Raw genomic sequence first — 16,753 nt, 5'->3', positions numbered from 1 at the left:
ATCAGGTGAATAAGCCCTTTGCTTTGCCCATTGTGTTCAACCACTTCTTAATGTCAAGTGGACTAAATTCAGGTTAGAAATAGGCTACTAAGTTTTTGAAGAGTATGAATGAGATTGTCTCAGTGATTTTTGGCTGGATATAACTGAAATCATTCCAGCCTTGTTTCTTGCATGGACTTTCTGCTCGCAACCAATCTTTGTGGGTAGGTTTTAGCCATGACCCCTCACAAACTTCCATTCTAGATTTATCCTATTGGATTCTTACAATTCATTTGGTCAGGCATCAAGAAAGTTTAAAGAGATTAACTGCAGACAGATGTGGAAACTTCATCAAAGGAATAATAAAAAATATTTGGGTTGATCATTGTTGCTTTGAAAATTTGAAAATGGAGAACTGTTCTCTGGCATTATGAATGCAGGGAAATATTTTTCTACCTTTTCGGGGCATCAAATATTATATTAAAAATGGGAAGAATCACAACATCATGAATGAAAGCCTGGAAAATTAGGATACCTGATTTTTTGTTTATTCATCTTTCTCTATTCGAGGCTAAAAGGTCTATATAATTTAAGCATTTTCTGGCTCAATGTGATGGGGTAATTCCCAGCAGTGTGCTGGCATAGACACGCTGTCCTGTTGAATTGCATGCTAGAAATCAAGCACTGGCTTCTGATGTATAAACTTATGCATACAATGTAGTATTATGCATTATATTAAATGATTGTTTAAATTTACTTAATTTCTTTACAGCTGTTACCGTTTGTGCATTGAGTGCACTGATTACTTATGGCAATGAAGCAATACTTTCTCTGGTTCCCTGGAGCATTGGTCTTCTTGCAATATTCCTGCTCGTGTTCGGTGTCGCTGTTTTCATCATCACAAAGCAACCTCAAAGTCAGACCAGAGTGGTATTCATGGTAATTGATTAGTACTTATTAATAAGTAGCTACTCGGATTAATGTCAGTTTAAAAAAAAAAAACAAGCATCAGGTGTCGTTGAATCTCTTGTCATGTACGCAAATAGGGTGAGGTAGAGGAATACTGAAACTCTTGCTTGCGGCAGCATAGATCCAAACAAATAAACAAAAACATAAATTAAACAAGAAAAAAGACAGTGCAAAACAAAAATGCAATGTGCAAACATTTGCAAAATACACAATTATAAAACAACTCCATGGTAGTGTTCTTTTGCCAAGGTAGGATTAAGACAGCGCAGGTTGTTTCAAGTACTTAAAGATTTCAGGAAAGTAGTAGAGACATGTTCATTACAGGTCACGTTGATGTAGAGAAATGACATTAATTTTGTATGGAACTATGGTTAGACTGATTTACATGCTGCCCTCACTCCACCTTATTGGATAGATATAATTAGTAGAGAAAATTCTTTAAGTGGTAACAGAACCAAAGTGTTAAAATTAAGAAAGTGAATGTGGAGGGAATTCTTGTTGAAGGATCTTTAAGATTTGAAAAGATAGTTGTTCAAAGGTGATTTCACTTCAGGAGAAGGCTAAAATGGCTGGGCATAAAAATAAGATAATCACGCATACATCCACAAGGAAAGTAGCTAATAGTATTAGATTAAGGATGAAAGGATCATTTAGGGTATGTGGCCTTCTTCTGTTGTAATAGTCAGTGGGAAAACCTAATGGAAGCTTGATGGGCAGATGTTCCATAGCAGACCTTCATGGAGACCTGAATGGAGATGTGGTCGGGTTGGAGTTTGGGGGGTGGGGTGGGGGGGGGGGGGGAGGGGGGTGACGAATTGTACAATTGTAAGTGCTTCATAATTTATCAATATTCACCATGTCAATGCTTTTTAGGTGCCATTCTTACCATACCTGCCTGTTCTTAGCATCTTTGTCAACGTTTACTTGATGATGCAATTGAGTGGAGGAACCTGGATCCGATTCTCTATTTGGATGATTTTTGGTAAGCATCCTTGGAATCATACCCCTATATATCTCTTTAAAGTATGAGAGTACAAGTTACACTTCACAGTCCTGTGAATCCTGTCAGGCTATTTTGCCACCTGATGTGTATGATTGCCATCTTTCATCCCTTCTGCCACCAAAACATAGACATGGACAGTGCAAGTGTACAGTCTACACAGTGAATTGTATTCATTTGTAAAAGGCATGCTCAATTGGGTTCAGATATGGTGATTGACTTGGCCACTCAAGAATTGACCCTTTTTTAGCTTTGAAAAACTCCTTTATTGCTTTAGCAGTATGTTTGGGATAATTGTCTTGCTGTAGAATGAACTGCCGGTCAATGTTTTGAGGCATTTGTTTGAACTTGAGCAGATAGGATGTGTCTATACACTTCAGAATTCATTAAGCTACTACCATCAGCAGTTGTATCATCAATGAAGATAAGTGAGCCAGTACCTTCAGCAGCCATACATGCCCAGGCCATAATACCCCCACCACCGTGTTTCACAGATGAGGTGGTATGCTTTGGATCTTGTGCAGTTCCTTCTCTTCCTCCATACTTTGCTCTTGCCATCACTCTGATATAAGTTAATCTTCATCTCATCTGTCCACAAGATCTTTTTACAGAACTGCGGTTGCCCTTTTAAACTGTAATCTGGCCATCCTATATTTGCGGCTAACCAGTGGTTTGCATCTTGCAGTGTAGCCTCTGTACTTCTGTTCATAAGTCTTCTGCGGACCCTGGCCAGACTCCCCACATACTGTGAAATGAACTCTCCCCCCCCAATTGGTCCCTTGAACTAGTATTGTGATTCAATAAGATCACAACAAATTCAACGTCCCGGTGTGCTCCAGTTTTTCCCACCATCCACCTGCCATCACCCTCCACCCCCCACCCATTCAGTAATTCAGAATGAAGGAGAATTGGAAGCCTTGGGCAGATTGAATTGTTACTTTCTTTATTACATGTGCTCTCTTCTTAATGATGTTCCAAACAGTTGATTTTGGTAAGCCTAAGGTTTGGCTGATGTCTCAAACAGTTGTATTCTCAGTCTCATAATGGCTTCTTTGACTTTCATTGGCACAACTTTGGTCCTCGTTAATAAACAGCAATAAAAGGCCGGAGAAAAACTAGGTGCTGAGAGCTCTCTTATACCTGCATAAAGGAGGCAATTAAACACACCTGAGCAATTAAAAACATCCGTGAAGCCATATGTCCCAAACATGATGGTGCCTTGAAATGGACTTTGTATAAACACAATTTCTACTGTAATTTCTACATAGTGAAACCAAAATGTATAAAAATACTCTTTTTTTAATCTGACAGTGTGCACTCCCCACAAACTGTGAAAGGAACTCTCCCCCCCCCCAATTGGTCCCTTGAACTAGTATTGTGATTCAATAAGATCACAACAAATTCAACTTGTCCCGGTGTGCTCCAGTTTTTCCCACCATCCACCTGCCATCCTCCACCCCCCACCCATTCAGTAATTCAGAATGAAGGAGATTTGCAAGCTTTGGGCAGATTGTTACTTTCTTTATTTTTATTTTTTATTTTTACGGCGAGGAGAACAATCTGCGCATGCGTGGGTTAAAATTTTTTAAAAAGCCGACTGACTGCCTACCCTGAGTAATTACTCACGGCACTTGCCTGGTGGTGTACAATATACTCTGAACAGAGCCTGCTTCACTCTATCTGTACACGCACTAAAGTTGCGTAAGAGAATGTTTGCTTGTGCCTATAAATATCCTCATCATCTGAGTGTAAAGAAAGAACCAGATAAAGAATGAAAATGGGAAGATGATGAAAATTAATTTGAGATGTTGGGGCCTCTGACAGGAGTGGATTGATTTTTGCGGTATCGGGAACAATTCATGGGTTGAGTGGGTAACTAAAAAGAAAGCAAAAGAGATGGATTGAAATAGAAATGGTTAATTGGGATACAATGGGAGCTGCTGAATACCTCATTTGTAATACAGACCTCCGCATGACAACTATAGCATGCAGTCCTTCAGCTGCAAAAGATGGCAGTAGAGTAATAAGTAGTTGCGAGGAAAAATGCTGCAGCAAAGAGAAAAAAAGATCAACATAGAAGAGAAACACCATCAGAGATGGGTAAAAAAATGACCATAGGTATTGACATATGTGAAATACCTACAATAATAATTTGAGAAAGGAAATCTAGGCATTAAAAAATGTGTTTAAATTGATTATTATTCTTTGCAATTAAGCCATCCACTGGTTAAAGTTTGCAACTGCAGGTTTTATTAAAAAGCATTCAATCATAAAATGAAATGTAGCTGGAATGTTTTTTAACAGTTAACAATTTGAAAGACTCATTTATTAAGCAAATATTTTTCTACTTTTGCAAACACTTCTTGGTTATTTGATTAAATATTATAATTAACTACCAGGACTGCTTATAGTTCCTGAGTAAGAGTGAATTAGGTACTTTTACTCATTTATGCCTCAACCTTTTTCAAAATGCTTTTCCTAACATAATGTGACATTGTCTGACACGAGGAAATGCAGAATGTTTGAGAGACTCACTGGACTTTTGATTTTCACAAAGGAAACTCCAGCCAATATTTGAATTGTCTTATGGGCCTGTCCCACTTAGGCAACTCATTAGGCGACTGCCAGGGACTAGTTTTAATGGAATTCACCTACGACACCTGGTGACAACCTACGACAATACCTACGTCAACCTACGACAGCAAAAATTATCGCCACTGTTGCCGAAAACTTTTCAACATGTTGAAAATTTTGCGGTAGTCGCCCAAAAAATGGCCTAAGTGGGACAGGCCCATCAGAATTCTGATTGTGTTGTCAAGGACATTTCAATGTCAAGAGTACGGCCACTCCACATCCAACATTTTTGAAATTCGTAACCCATCATTTCACATACTTTCCTCTGTTTAATAATCGATTTTTTTTCTCTTTAAAGGATTTGCTATCTATTTTGGTTACGGCATCAGACACAGCGTGGAAGGCCAGCAAGACAATGAATCGGTGCAGAGTGAAACTGAGAACACAAAAAATATAGAAGGAATGGATGACAATGATATGCCAACTGAACTTGACCAATTTATTCGTCATGAAAAGACAAGTGAATGTTAGCTTTGGCATGCGGTTTGCCTCCCCTGACATATTTGTGTTTTCATGAGCAGTGAAGCTGTATTGACTTTGGTCTCAGAATTATGTCAAAGTTCTGTACAGGGACAACCAATGATTTTTTTTTTTACAACAAATAATCTGAGCTTGCCCATGCAGGAACTGAAGTGTGTTTGCTGATCACCTGCATGTACCTCGATGCTCTTTTCAGTGTCACCATGATTGATTTACACTCATCAAAATAACGTTGAATGAAAGTCTAAGTATTTTTTACCCATAACAGAAAGATCTTGGCGATGAGACAAGACTATTTATTGGGACATGAGCAATGGTGTAAGATTTTAATTTCCAATTTGTGATACATTCTTTTTCTAAAAAATTATAAATTAGAAGAACATCTTTTAAACACTTGGCAGTATAATGCAAAGGTTGTATTACTGGCCTTAAAACATAGGTATGAGAATAATCCAGTTACAGGATCATACTAAACTTTTTGCATTCAGTTCCTTTTAGAAAAGACTGTCGTAGCTAGGTTTAGAAACAAATGGGAAGGATGAGAGAAACGAAAGTGTAGGGAATATTTTTTATCCATTTACTAAACTCAGGAAAATGTTTGGTACTCTATAACATTCAATCCTCCAATAACTCATTAACTGCAAATCCTCTCGGGCCACAATCTGATATTAGATCTTTTTGGGACTAAATGTTTTATAATGTAGAAAAATGTATCACGTATATCCGAAAATGAGAACCATACATACCTCTAAACTAACAAAGCTATACAAATGATGTTTACTGTGTAAAAGTGTTGACAAATCCTTAAGGGATGTTTCTATCAATTTTATAATGCTATATTTTTGTTTTAAAACACCTGATTTTAGTTCACCATATATTGAAATGAATAAATAATGTGAATTGCCAGCCTCCCAGCTCATGTGGTGATCAGTTAAAGTAATTTCACCTTAAAACCAAGAAATAAGATTAAGAGTGGTCTGTCATTCAGCCTTGTCCAATTGTTTTAACAATTCTGGCATTATTAGTGGCATGGAATAATAATGTTTCAGGAAAATTCAGCAATTTTGTTTCCTGATATCTACTGTTACCACAATTATCAGTAAACCACCAGTGATAGAGGGATATTTTTGCTGGTTTGATGCTGAGAGGTTGATCATTTTTAAACATTATATATTATTCATCAATCCATCAAACGGCAGATTCTTACAATTGGTGGCTAATGAAACATACAAGTAATTTTCTACCTTTAACACAGATAGTAAACTGCTGTTTGCTGCCAGTGATAATATTTGATTTTCATTGGGTATGTGTGGTGGATGGTTGATCCATTAACATGTCTTTGCAAAATAAAATGAAAATTACTCTTGACTTTTATTGAGGTGCTACTGCCTAGAAATCCATCCTGTCAAGAGTTCTAAATATCTATGGAGCGAAGGTAATAGGCAACGCTTCAGGTCGAAACCCTTCTTCAGACTCTTTTGGGTGCAGGAGGTAGCACCAATGCAGTCGGCGATGTAGCGAAGGTATAGTTCGGGGTTAGGGCCACGGTACGCCTAGGACAAGGATTGTTCGACGTACCCTACAAAGAAGCAGACATAGCTAGGGCCCATGAGCGTACCCGTAGCAACGCCTTGTATTTGGAGGGAATGGGTGGAGTCAAACGAAAAGTTATTAAGGGTAAGGACCAGCTCCGCGAGGCAGAGGAGAGTATCAGTAGACGGGGATTGGTTGGTTCTGCGGACGAGGAAGAAACGGAGGGCTTTGAGACCCTCCTGGTGGAGGATGGAGGTGTAGAGTGACTGGACATTGACCCGAAAAAGTTGCCTATTTCCTTCGCTCCATAGGTGCTGCCTCACCCGCTGAGTTTCTCCAGCATTTTTGTCTATCTTCGATTTTCCAGCATCTGCAGTTCCTTCTTATAATTATAATAATAATAATAAATGTTATTTATGGGCGCCTTTCAAGAGTCTCAAGGACACCTTCTAAAAAATTAGCAGGTAGAGGAAAAACATGTAAGGGGAATGAAATAAATAGTAGAGACATGACTAGTACACAAAGTAAAGACAGAATTCAATACAAAACACAATATGAGGCAATTAATGCACAGATGAAAAGGGAGGGGGACGTGGGGCTAAGGATAGGCAGAGGTGAAGATATGGGTCTTGAGGCGGGACTGGAAGATGGTGAGGGACACGGAATTGCGGATCAGTTGGGGGAGGGAGTTCCAGAGCCTGGGAGCTGCCCTGGAGAAGGCTCTGTCCCCAAAACTGCGGAGGTTGGACTTGTGGATGGAGAGGAGACCGGCTGAAGTGGATCTGAGGACCGTGAGGGTTCAACAAGAGTTCTAAATATATTGCATTTTATTCCACCTCTATAATCTATACCACTGACTTCAAAGTGCATTTGGTGGTGTTGATGGAGTGTGAATTTTTAGGCAACTGTCTTCCACAATTACTAACTAACTTAACACATTTTGTGATACATTTCAGGTGACCATGAACTTCTGTAGAGTTCTAAATAAAGAAACATTTTTTTCTTGTGCTAAAGGAGGGTTCTGGTACATTAGGGGAAAAAACTGCTGCTTATTAATCAAAACACTTGTTCTATACCAATCCCAAATATAAAGGTGACAAAATAACAGTGGTGAAGAATTTTAAACAATCCTGACTAAGTTAAAATATTTTAAAAATTAGTCTCCACATGTTTCACAATATGATTAGACTGTAATTAATATTGGTGGAATTTTCAAAAGATGTTCCTATTCGATTGGTATTTGCCATTGCCATTAAAAGTACTGGTTTCACTGCTCATTATGCTGAAACACAAAATATGCTGGGAAAGAAATGCCTAAATTCATTTTATTTTGCCAAATTAAACTTGACTAGGTTGCTTCATTTTGAAAAAATAATGAAGCGTTAAAGAAACTGAATTATAAATAATTGTAATGAATTCACAATGCTGTTTAATTACTACTTGTATAATAGAGCAATATTTTTGTGTACTTTGATGAATTACAGTTCATGCAGCCATTTCAAGAAGATAGAACTATTTTAAACAAGACTTCACTAGGTGAAGGATTTAGATTAGACAAACACTGGCCAAAGTATATTTTAGTTGATAAAGCATTTATATGTTCATTGTATATATGATGTAGATTTATTTCAATTTAATTATGCAGCTGAGAACATGTTCCCTCGTGCAAATGAGTGTGTGTTGGTGTGTTGGTGAGACTCTCCCTGTGGTGAGTTCCCATTCTCAATCAAATCATCAGAAAAAGTGGAAGGGAAGGCCCAGGTTGGATAATAGGACAGTGTTAAACCTCCTTGTAAAGGCTATGGGGAATGCCTGTGAGACCTGCCAATGAACAGTTTAGTCACCTGTTCTTTGACCTGGACCTAGTAAATCACCTAGGGTAAGAACATTAACAAGATATTTTAAAGTATTTTAAGTATATCTTATCTGATGTCTTTATTCATTTAAAAGATGCTGTCATTGCTGGCAAGGCTGGTATTTATTTCCTATTGTATTTGCTTTTGAAAAGTTTGTTGTGAGCCAACTTCGTGAATTAGTGTAGTCCTAATGGTGAGGTCCATCATTTAGACCCAACAACAGAGGATCCAGCAATATATTTCTAAATCAGCATTCAAATAAACAGATACAAATTATGAAAGCTTTGATCTAGCATTGTCGTGCAGACCATGTTAACTATGCAACTTCAGACCGCACGTCTCTGCGTAACTCTTCAATGAAGGGTTTGTACAATTCCCAATGTAAAGCTAGCCGTGGCAGTTAAAGATCATCAAATTTTAAGTGATTGAATATTTTTTTTTGATTTGTACTAAAATTGCATTTGAGCAGATATGCAATTGCACAAATATATTAAACTATTTTCAAAAATCTTTACATCAGATCATTGTATTTTTAAATTGAAAAAAAAGTTTATTTGTTCAGAGATATTAATCAGTATTTTATATATTTTAAACTTTTGTTATCCTCTCCGTTCTTATCTCCAGAATTGAGAGGGAGAGGTTTATTGATCATTGAGATTCCAGAAAGAGCAGGAACTCCCTCAAACCCTTTATTTCTTCTTCGCGAAATCCTCAATGTTTTCACTTCTGTAAAGCTCCATCTCCAAAGGAAATCTACAAAAGTCTATCCCTGTTGGGAGAAAAGACTTTTGAGGGCAAAAATTCAGAACCAAGATTTTATTTTTTTTCTTTTCTCACTGTATGGAAATCGTGGGTCAAATCATTCCACGTAATTTATGATCTTGATGAGTTTGAGCTTGACAATCTCTCTCATTGAGGGTGTTCCTGGGTGGACTGTTATGAAGCGGGGAGGAGGGTAGCATTCTGAGTAAATAAGATCCCTCTCCTATTAAAGACCATTGGAGTCTATATTTGAAGGTCATTACCTGAAGGGAATCAAATTCTCCTGAGGGATGGAAAAGGCACATATGTGGGGAAGTACTAAAAGTAGTTAAATGACATTTAAGAAAATAGGAAAGGGTTTTGAATTTTTTTTCTTCAGAATGTCCCAAAACATATAGAGCCAAATAAATATTTATGTTAGAAGAACTGGCGAGCAACTTAATCAAGGAAAGATCACAAGGAGAACAAATGTGTTCTTTGTAGAGTGCCATTGAAAGTATTTCTCATAGACATCATCCTTTAAAATACATCCCCCACCTACCGCACCAAGATGTCAGCCTAGATAGTTGCTCAAGTTTCTGGAATCAATCCTTGCCTATAAATTTCAGAACTGCTGACAAAACATTGAACTAATTTTGCCACTTGCAATTATTAATTAAGCAGAGGTTCCATACTTCATCACACACTGTGCTATGTGATAGCAGTGAAGGAAAAAGCAATTGCTGTAATTAGTTTCTGTATCCGCTTCGATAAGAAATTTGATCTATATAGAGTTTCTACATGCAATCATTGTTTAATAACATTTTCTAAAAATATGTGTTCTAATTCACTGAATGGAATTCACACATAGTGTCCTGTGATCAAAAAGGTTTCCAATACTGTGAAATCTGATATTGCCTGCCTTAATGTAGGGAATTTCTGAAAATATTACATGCAAAATGCTGGGAGTATTAAAGTGGACTTGTTAGCATTGATCAAGAAGAAGAAAAACAGAACTTGTAGTGTGGGTTTTTTCCTGCCTTCATATCACAGAATCTGATAAAATTGCTATTTCTATAAATATTTGAAGATGACTGACTGAGCTTAGTTGCTGAGAGTGCCCAGTAGATTCAGTGCCTTCAGCATACAGGGACTGTGAATAGTCTTGCAAATTTTTTAATTTACTGCCTAACTTGGAAAGTTCTCTTTCAAAACTAGCTGAATATTTAAACTATTTACATTATCCATAGAGATCCATTATCCGTTGAGATAATTTATTTTGGTAATTTATACAACTTAGCTGTAATGTTGACAAAAATAATAAAGTTACCTACCTAATAAAGATATTTAAAAATAGGACATCCATGGTGGCAATAATGAAAAAATAATGTGCTTGATCAATGTACTTTAAATAAATTGTATGCATATTCTTATTCTACTTAACAAATGTCTACTACTTTGTAATAAAATTAGTATCCTGTATTTCTAATACAATTACAGCATTTGAAGTATATGTTTTATTTGTTGAACACAATTCACACCCTGCACTCATCCCCCATTATCAGATATTGACTCGCACTCCTATTAAATTCACTGATCTAAATGTAATTGATGTTGAGTATGAATTATTGAACAATTTCATGTGCAAAACATATCCATGCACAAGTTGCATTTTTTTTTTAAATCATACATTTTACATTCATAAAGCACTAAAAGGTTTGACATTATGCTTTACTTGCAAAAGTGGCGTTAATTGCTTCATATTTCATTAGATGATCCTCAGTTCCAACACAGAACGTACAAGACAGGAACAGGCCCTTGCGCCCACAATGTCCGTGCATTCATCACACTCTGTGTAAAAAGAAATTACCCCGCACATCAATTTTAAACGTAACCATTCTCACCTTAAAGATATGCCCTCTAGCATTTGATTTTACCATCCTGGAAAAAAGGTTTGACTCTACCCCATCCATGCCTCTCATAATTTTGTGTACTGCTATCTAGTCTCCCTGCAACCTCTGGCATTCAAAGGGAAAAAAAAAACAAATGTGTCCCTCTGCATGCATCCAATAGCCCCTAACCCAAGTATCAATCTAGTAAACCTTAGCTGCACTCTCTGCAAAGCTTCCACATCTTTCCTACAATGGGGTGACCAGAACTTCAGGCAATACACCAAATGTGGCCTAACCATAGTCCCATAAAGCTGCATCACGATTTCCTGACTTAATACCTCGTCCATTGAAGGCCAGCATATCATATGTCTTGTGTTACTACTTGTCGTATCTCTTTGTGTTGCCACTTTCAGGGAACTTTGTCTTGGACCCGAAAATCCCTCTGAATCATGCCATTAAATGTATATTTTTCCCCTTGCATTTAACCTCCCAAATGCAACATTTCCCACTGGCTCGGATTTAAATATATTTTAAGTTAGGTGTGTTTTAAATACTTTTGGTAGCATTTTAAACAGTGATTGTAAGTCCTAATTGTTTTGATTCATGCTTTGGACAACGAAGAAATAGGAGCAAGAATAGCCATTTCCGTTCCTTCAATTCGTTCAACCTCAAACATAATATTCCTGCCATTTCCCCAATTACCTTAATTTCTATAATCAAAACAATCTCAGTTTCAAACAAAATCAAGAACTGAGCCTTGACAGCCATCTTTGTTGGGGAATTCCAGTTAGGAAATGTTCCCAGATTTCACTGCTAAATGGCCTACACACATTTATACCTTGCTCTAGACTCCACAGCCAAGTTGCAAATATTCGGCTTGTACACGTTGGAATTCAGAAGACTGAAGGGGGATCTTATAGAAACTTACACCATTCTTAAGGGGTTGGACAGGCTAGATGCAGGAAGATTATTCCCGATGTTGGGGAAGTCCAGAACTAGGGGTCACAGTTTAAGGATAAGAGGGTAGACTTTTAGGACCGAGATGAGGAAATCATTTTTTACACATAGAGTGGTGAATCTGTGGAATTCACTGCCACAGAAGGTAGTTGAGGCCAGTTCATTGGCTATATTTGAGAGGGAGTTAGATGTGGCCCTTGTGGCTAAAGGGATCAGGGGGTATGGAGAGAAGGCAGGGATGGGATACTGAGTTGGATGATCAGCCATGATCATATCAAATGGCGGTGCAGGCTCGAAGGGCCGAATGGCCTACTCCTGCACCTATTTTCTATGTTTCTATTCTGCACATATTCACCCTGTTGAGCTCTCTAATATTAATATACATGTTTTATTCTAATAAACTATGCAATCTCTCCCAATCTGACAGTCTGGCCATTGCAGGCAGACCAAGAAAACAAATTTATACCCAGTATGTTGCTTAGAGCTAAGGGTTAGAGCTCAGAGGCAGAGAGAAGATCTGAGGAGGGATGAAATACAAGAAACTACAGATGCTAGAATCTTGAGGAAAAACACAAAGTGCTGGAGGAACTCAGTGAGACAGGCACAATGTGGAGGGAATGGACAGATGATCTTATGGGTCAGGAGCTTTCTTCAGACTGATTGGACTAGGGGGAAGAAAGCTGGAAAATAGTGACAAAGTCTAGCAAGTGATAGATGGAGAGAGATAAGCAGGTTGATTGGCAGAGGGGAGGACTAGGTCATGAATGCTTAGGTATGAGGTAAAAAGGAAAACACATAAGGAGAAGAGGATGAGTGAAATGTAAAGCCATAGGAAGGAATATGGGTAGAATATCTATCCACGGGAGTGGGAGGGGAATAAACGGGAAGTGGGGAACTTGGGGATGGGAAATGAGTGTAGGATGGAAAGGAGCAGTGACTGGAAGGGTAGCTGCGTGGAGAAAGGTGGGGATGAGAAAAAGTGGGAGGGTTAGAGGGGTTATCACTTGATAAATGGAGAATTCAATGTTCATACCGTTGGCTCATATGAGGTGCTATTCTCCCAGAATATAATTATAGTAAAATGTTTTTCCCTTGAAATGAAGGTCAAGGTGCCATTTGCCTTCCTCGCTATTTGGTTCACCCGTTTGATAACATTCGGTGACTTCGGTGAAATCCTAATGGACATCAACATTTAAATAATGCTCAGTATTTCTATCAGTCAATGACTTCACATTGTTCTGTGTTGTACTTGGTCTGTTGTTACCAAATCACTCAACTTGTCCATTTCCCTTGTCACTCATTGTGGCCTCATCACTACTCACATTCCCATTTAGTTTTGCTTTGTCAGCAAATTTGTAAATGTTACATTTTGTTTGGTTACCTCAGCCACATAGATCAAGATTAATTTGGGTCCAAGCAGGAATTCCCACAGTAGTCAATTAACCAAAGTCTGTCAACTAGAGATAGATATAGATATGCCATTTACTGTCACTATACATGTACAATGAAATTAAAAGCTGCTTGTACTCAGTGCATACATATAATTTAGTACAAAAAAAACAAGAAAAAGAAAAACAAAAACAGAAGGGGGGGGGAGGGGGGGAATAGGTGCACAATTCTGCAGCGCTATATACATATATACAGATGGAAGTCCGGGTGTTGGGCTGTGAAGTCAGTACATGTGGGAATTTGAATTAAGAGTAGTTATAATTTTCGGAAAACAACTATTCCTGAGTCTATTTGTCCTGGATTTGATGCACCTATAGCGCCTTCCAGAGGGCAGCAGGTCGAACAGTCCAAACGCAAGATGGGAGCTGTCTTTGGTGATATTCTTTGCCCTGCTAAGGCAGCGGGAGGTGTAGATATCCATCAGGGAGGGGAGAGGGCAACCAATGATCTTCTGTGCTGTCCTAGTTACCCTCTGAAGCCTCTCCCTGTCTGCCATGGTGCAGCTGCCATACCATGCTGTAATGCAGTATGTCAGCAGGCTCTCGATGGACGAGCGGTAGAAGGTCAGCAGCAGGTTAGAGTCCAGGTTGTGCTTCCTGAGGACCCTCAGGAAGTGCAGCAGCTGCTGAGCCTTCTTGATGACCGCTGTCGTGTTGTCTGTCCAGGAGATAACAGCAGCGATATGGACGCCGAGAAACCGGAAGGTGTTGACCCTCTCCACACACTCGCTGTTGATATGTAGGGGGACTAAGTCGGTGCTGTGCCTCCTGAAGTCGACAATGAGCTCTTTTGTTTTCCTGGTGTTCAGAGCCAGATTGTTTTCTGAGCACCAGGTTGTCAACTTCAGGACTTCCTCTCTGTAGGCTGCCTCGTCTCCCTTTGATATAAGTCCGACCACAGTAGTGTCGTCAGCAAATTTGACGATGCGGTTGTTGTTGTGGGCCGGACCACAGTCGTAGGTGTAGAGACAGTATAAGAGGGGGCTTAGCACACAGCCCTGTGGGGAGCCGGTACTCAACCTGCGAGTGGAGGAGAGGTGGGGGCCGAGTCTCACAGTCTGGGGCTGGTTGGTGAGGAAATCTTTTATCCAGGCACACGTGAGAGTGGGGAGGCCGAGAGTGACCAGTTTACCAATGAGAATGTCCGGAATGATTGTATTGAAAGCTGAGCTATAATCCACAAAGAGCATCCGGACGTAGCTCTGCCCCTGCTCCAGATGGCTCAGCACAGAGGGGACTGGTTACTCCTATTCTTCTTTTGATCTGTTAACCATCTCTCAATCTATACTTGTATATTACCCCCAATACCATGTGTTTTAACTTTGTTCAGCAATCTCCCAAGTCAGACATTATTGAAAGCTTACTGCGGCCTAACAGCGTGGAGTTGGTGGCCCTTCCTGGAGACCGACGGGTGCTCCACGTCGCAGGAGTCTGCGGGACTTCAACATTGCAGAGCTTGCAACCCCTTTGCCGGGGATCGAAGCTCCAAACACGGGACTTGCGGACTTTAACATCATGAAGAGGCCGATTCGGGAGCTCCATGCCACGGAGACAGTTTCAACCGCCCCGACGCGGGAGATTCGATCATCCAGGCGGGAGCTTTGATCGCCCCGACTGCGGATGGTTTGACTGGAGAACAAGAGGAAGAAGATTGAACTTCATTGCCTTCCCTCAAGTCAAGTCAAGAGAGTTTATTGTCATGTGTCCCAGATCCAAATTCTTGCTTGCTGCAGCACAACAGGAAATTGTAGGCAAAATACAGAACAGATCAGTGTGTCTGTATACCATAGTGTGACGGTCCCTGGGTGGTCGGTATGAGACTGTTCCAGTTGTGCGGCTGAAGCCAGCACATATTGATATTAATCAGCCGGTGCTGATAGCGCGGCCCCGTAAACGAGGGCGGCCTCTGTCTAGGGTACCTCCTTCTCTGGCTACTCCGTCCCCTGCACCTGTTGGTCAGTTGCCTGTTCCGGTGCCGGGCATGATGTGCACCCGGGCTGGCCGCCGTGTACGCCCTCCTGTCCGTTTCGTGCCTCGGGTACTTGGGGGGCGGGGATCCTGTGGCGGTCCCAGGGGGGTCGGCCACTCCTTGGATCATCCCCCTCGCCGATTGAGGGACAGGGGCGTTGATCTGCCATGGGGTTTCCAGACCACCCTGGGTTTTGTGCTCTCGAGGTGTGTGCGTGGTGTACTCTCGCTGTAGGGTTTAAAAGACTGTTTGAACCCGCCTGGCGTCTGGCCTTTTCCTGACCTCATCCAGGCCGCTACAATAGACCATATATATACACATAAATAAACAGATAAAGTGCAATAGGCTGTTAATAGTTCAGAGTTTGTTTGATATCATATTTAGTAGCCTGATGGGTGTGGGGAAGGAGCTGTTCCTGAACCTGGATGTACCAGATTTCAGGCTCCTGTACCTTCTACCTGACAGCAACGGAGAGATGAGTGCATGGCCAGGATGGTGTGGATCTTTGATGATGTTGGCAGCCTTTTTGAGGCAGCGACTGCGATAGATCCCTTTGATGGTGGGGAGGTCAGAGCCGATGATGGACTGGGCAGTGGACACAACTTTCTGCATTCTTTTCCGCTCCTGGACGTTCAAGTTGCCAAACCAAGCCACGATGCAACCAGTCAGTATGCTCTCTACTGTGCACCTGTAGAACTGAGAGAGAGACCTCCTTGACATACTGACCCTCTGTAATCTTCTCAGGAAATAGAGGCATTGATGTGCTTTCTTTATAATTGCATCTGTGTGCTGGGACCAGGAAAGATCTTCAGAAATATGCACGTCCAGGAATTTGAAGTTCTTGACCCTTTCCACCATTGTGGGTCCCCATCCTACCCCTTACAAAGTCCACAATCAGTTCCTTGGTTTTGCTGGTGTTGAGAGCCAGGTTGTTGTGCTGGCACCATTTGGTCAATCGGTCGATCTCACTTCTATACTCGTCAGCATCAGTGATTTGTTCCACAACAGTGGTGTCGTCGGCGAACCTGATGATGGAGTTCGCACTATGTCCGGCTATACAGTCATGTGTATTGAGTGAATACAGCAGCGGGCTGAGCACGCAGCCTTGAGGTGCTCCGGTGCTGATTGTTATCGAGATTGACACATTTCCACCAATACAGACAGACTGTGGTCTGTGGATGAAGAAGTTGAGGAGCCAATTGCAGAGGGATGTGTAGAGACCCAGCTCTGAGAGCTTGGTAAGCAGGTTGGAGGGGATGATGGTATTAAATGCCGAGTTGTAGTCAATGAAATAC

General features: G+C 40.3%; 1 protein-coding gene and 1 long non-coding RNA gene across 4 annotated transcripts in view; one reads left to right on the top strand and one right to left on the bottom strand.

The window, feature by feature from the left end:
• slc7a2 (solute carrier family 7 member 2) overlaps positions 1-10,796 on the top strand; it is a 105,761-nt gene extending 94,965 nt beyond the window's left edge. For 2 of the 3 annotated variants that reach the window (XM_055635405.1, XM_055635415.1), the window contains exons 10-12: positions 752-918; positions 1,822-1,930; positions 4,881-10,796. In XM_055635405.1, the coding sequence (XP_055491380.1) occupies positions 752-918; positions 1,822-1,930; positions 4,881-5,053 (449 nt within the window). In that variant the 3' untranslated portion in view covers positions 5,054-10,796. The remainder of the gene's footprint in view (positions 1-751; positions 919-1,821; positions 1,931-4,880) is intronic. The other variant, XM_055635422.1, reaches the window with a different exon arrangement.
• Positions 1-13,249, bottom strand: part of LOC129697161 (uncharacterized) — a 46,368-nt gene extending 33,119 nt beyond the window's left edge. Inside the window, exon 1 of the long non-coding RNA XR_008723460.1 lies at positions 10,928-13,249. This is a non-coding gene — a long non-coding RNA (uncharacterized LOC129697161). The remainder of the gene's footprint in view (positions 1-10,927) is intronic.
• Between the last annotated feature and the right edge of the window lie 3,504 nt (positions 13,250-16,753).

The sequence above is a fragment of the Leucoraja erinacea genome, chromosome 1 (genome assembly GCF_028641065.1).
Source record: "Leucoraja erinacea ecotype New England chromosome 1, Leri_hhj_1, whole genome shotgun sequence".
In the NCBI taxonomy this organism is placed as follows: domain Eukaryota; kingdom Metazoa; phylum Chordata; class Chondrichthyes; order Rajiformes; family Rajidae; genus Leucoraja; species Leucoraja erinaceus.
This window is presented reverse-complemented; position numbering and strand designations above follow the sequence as displayed.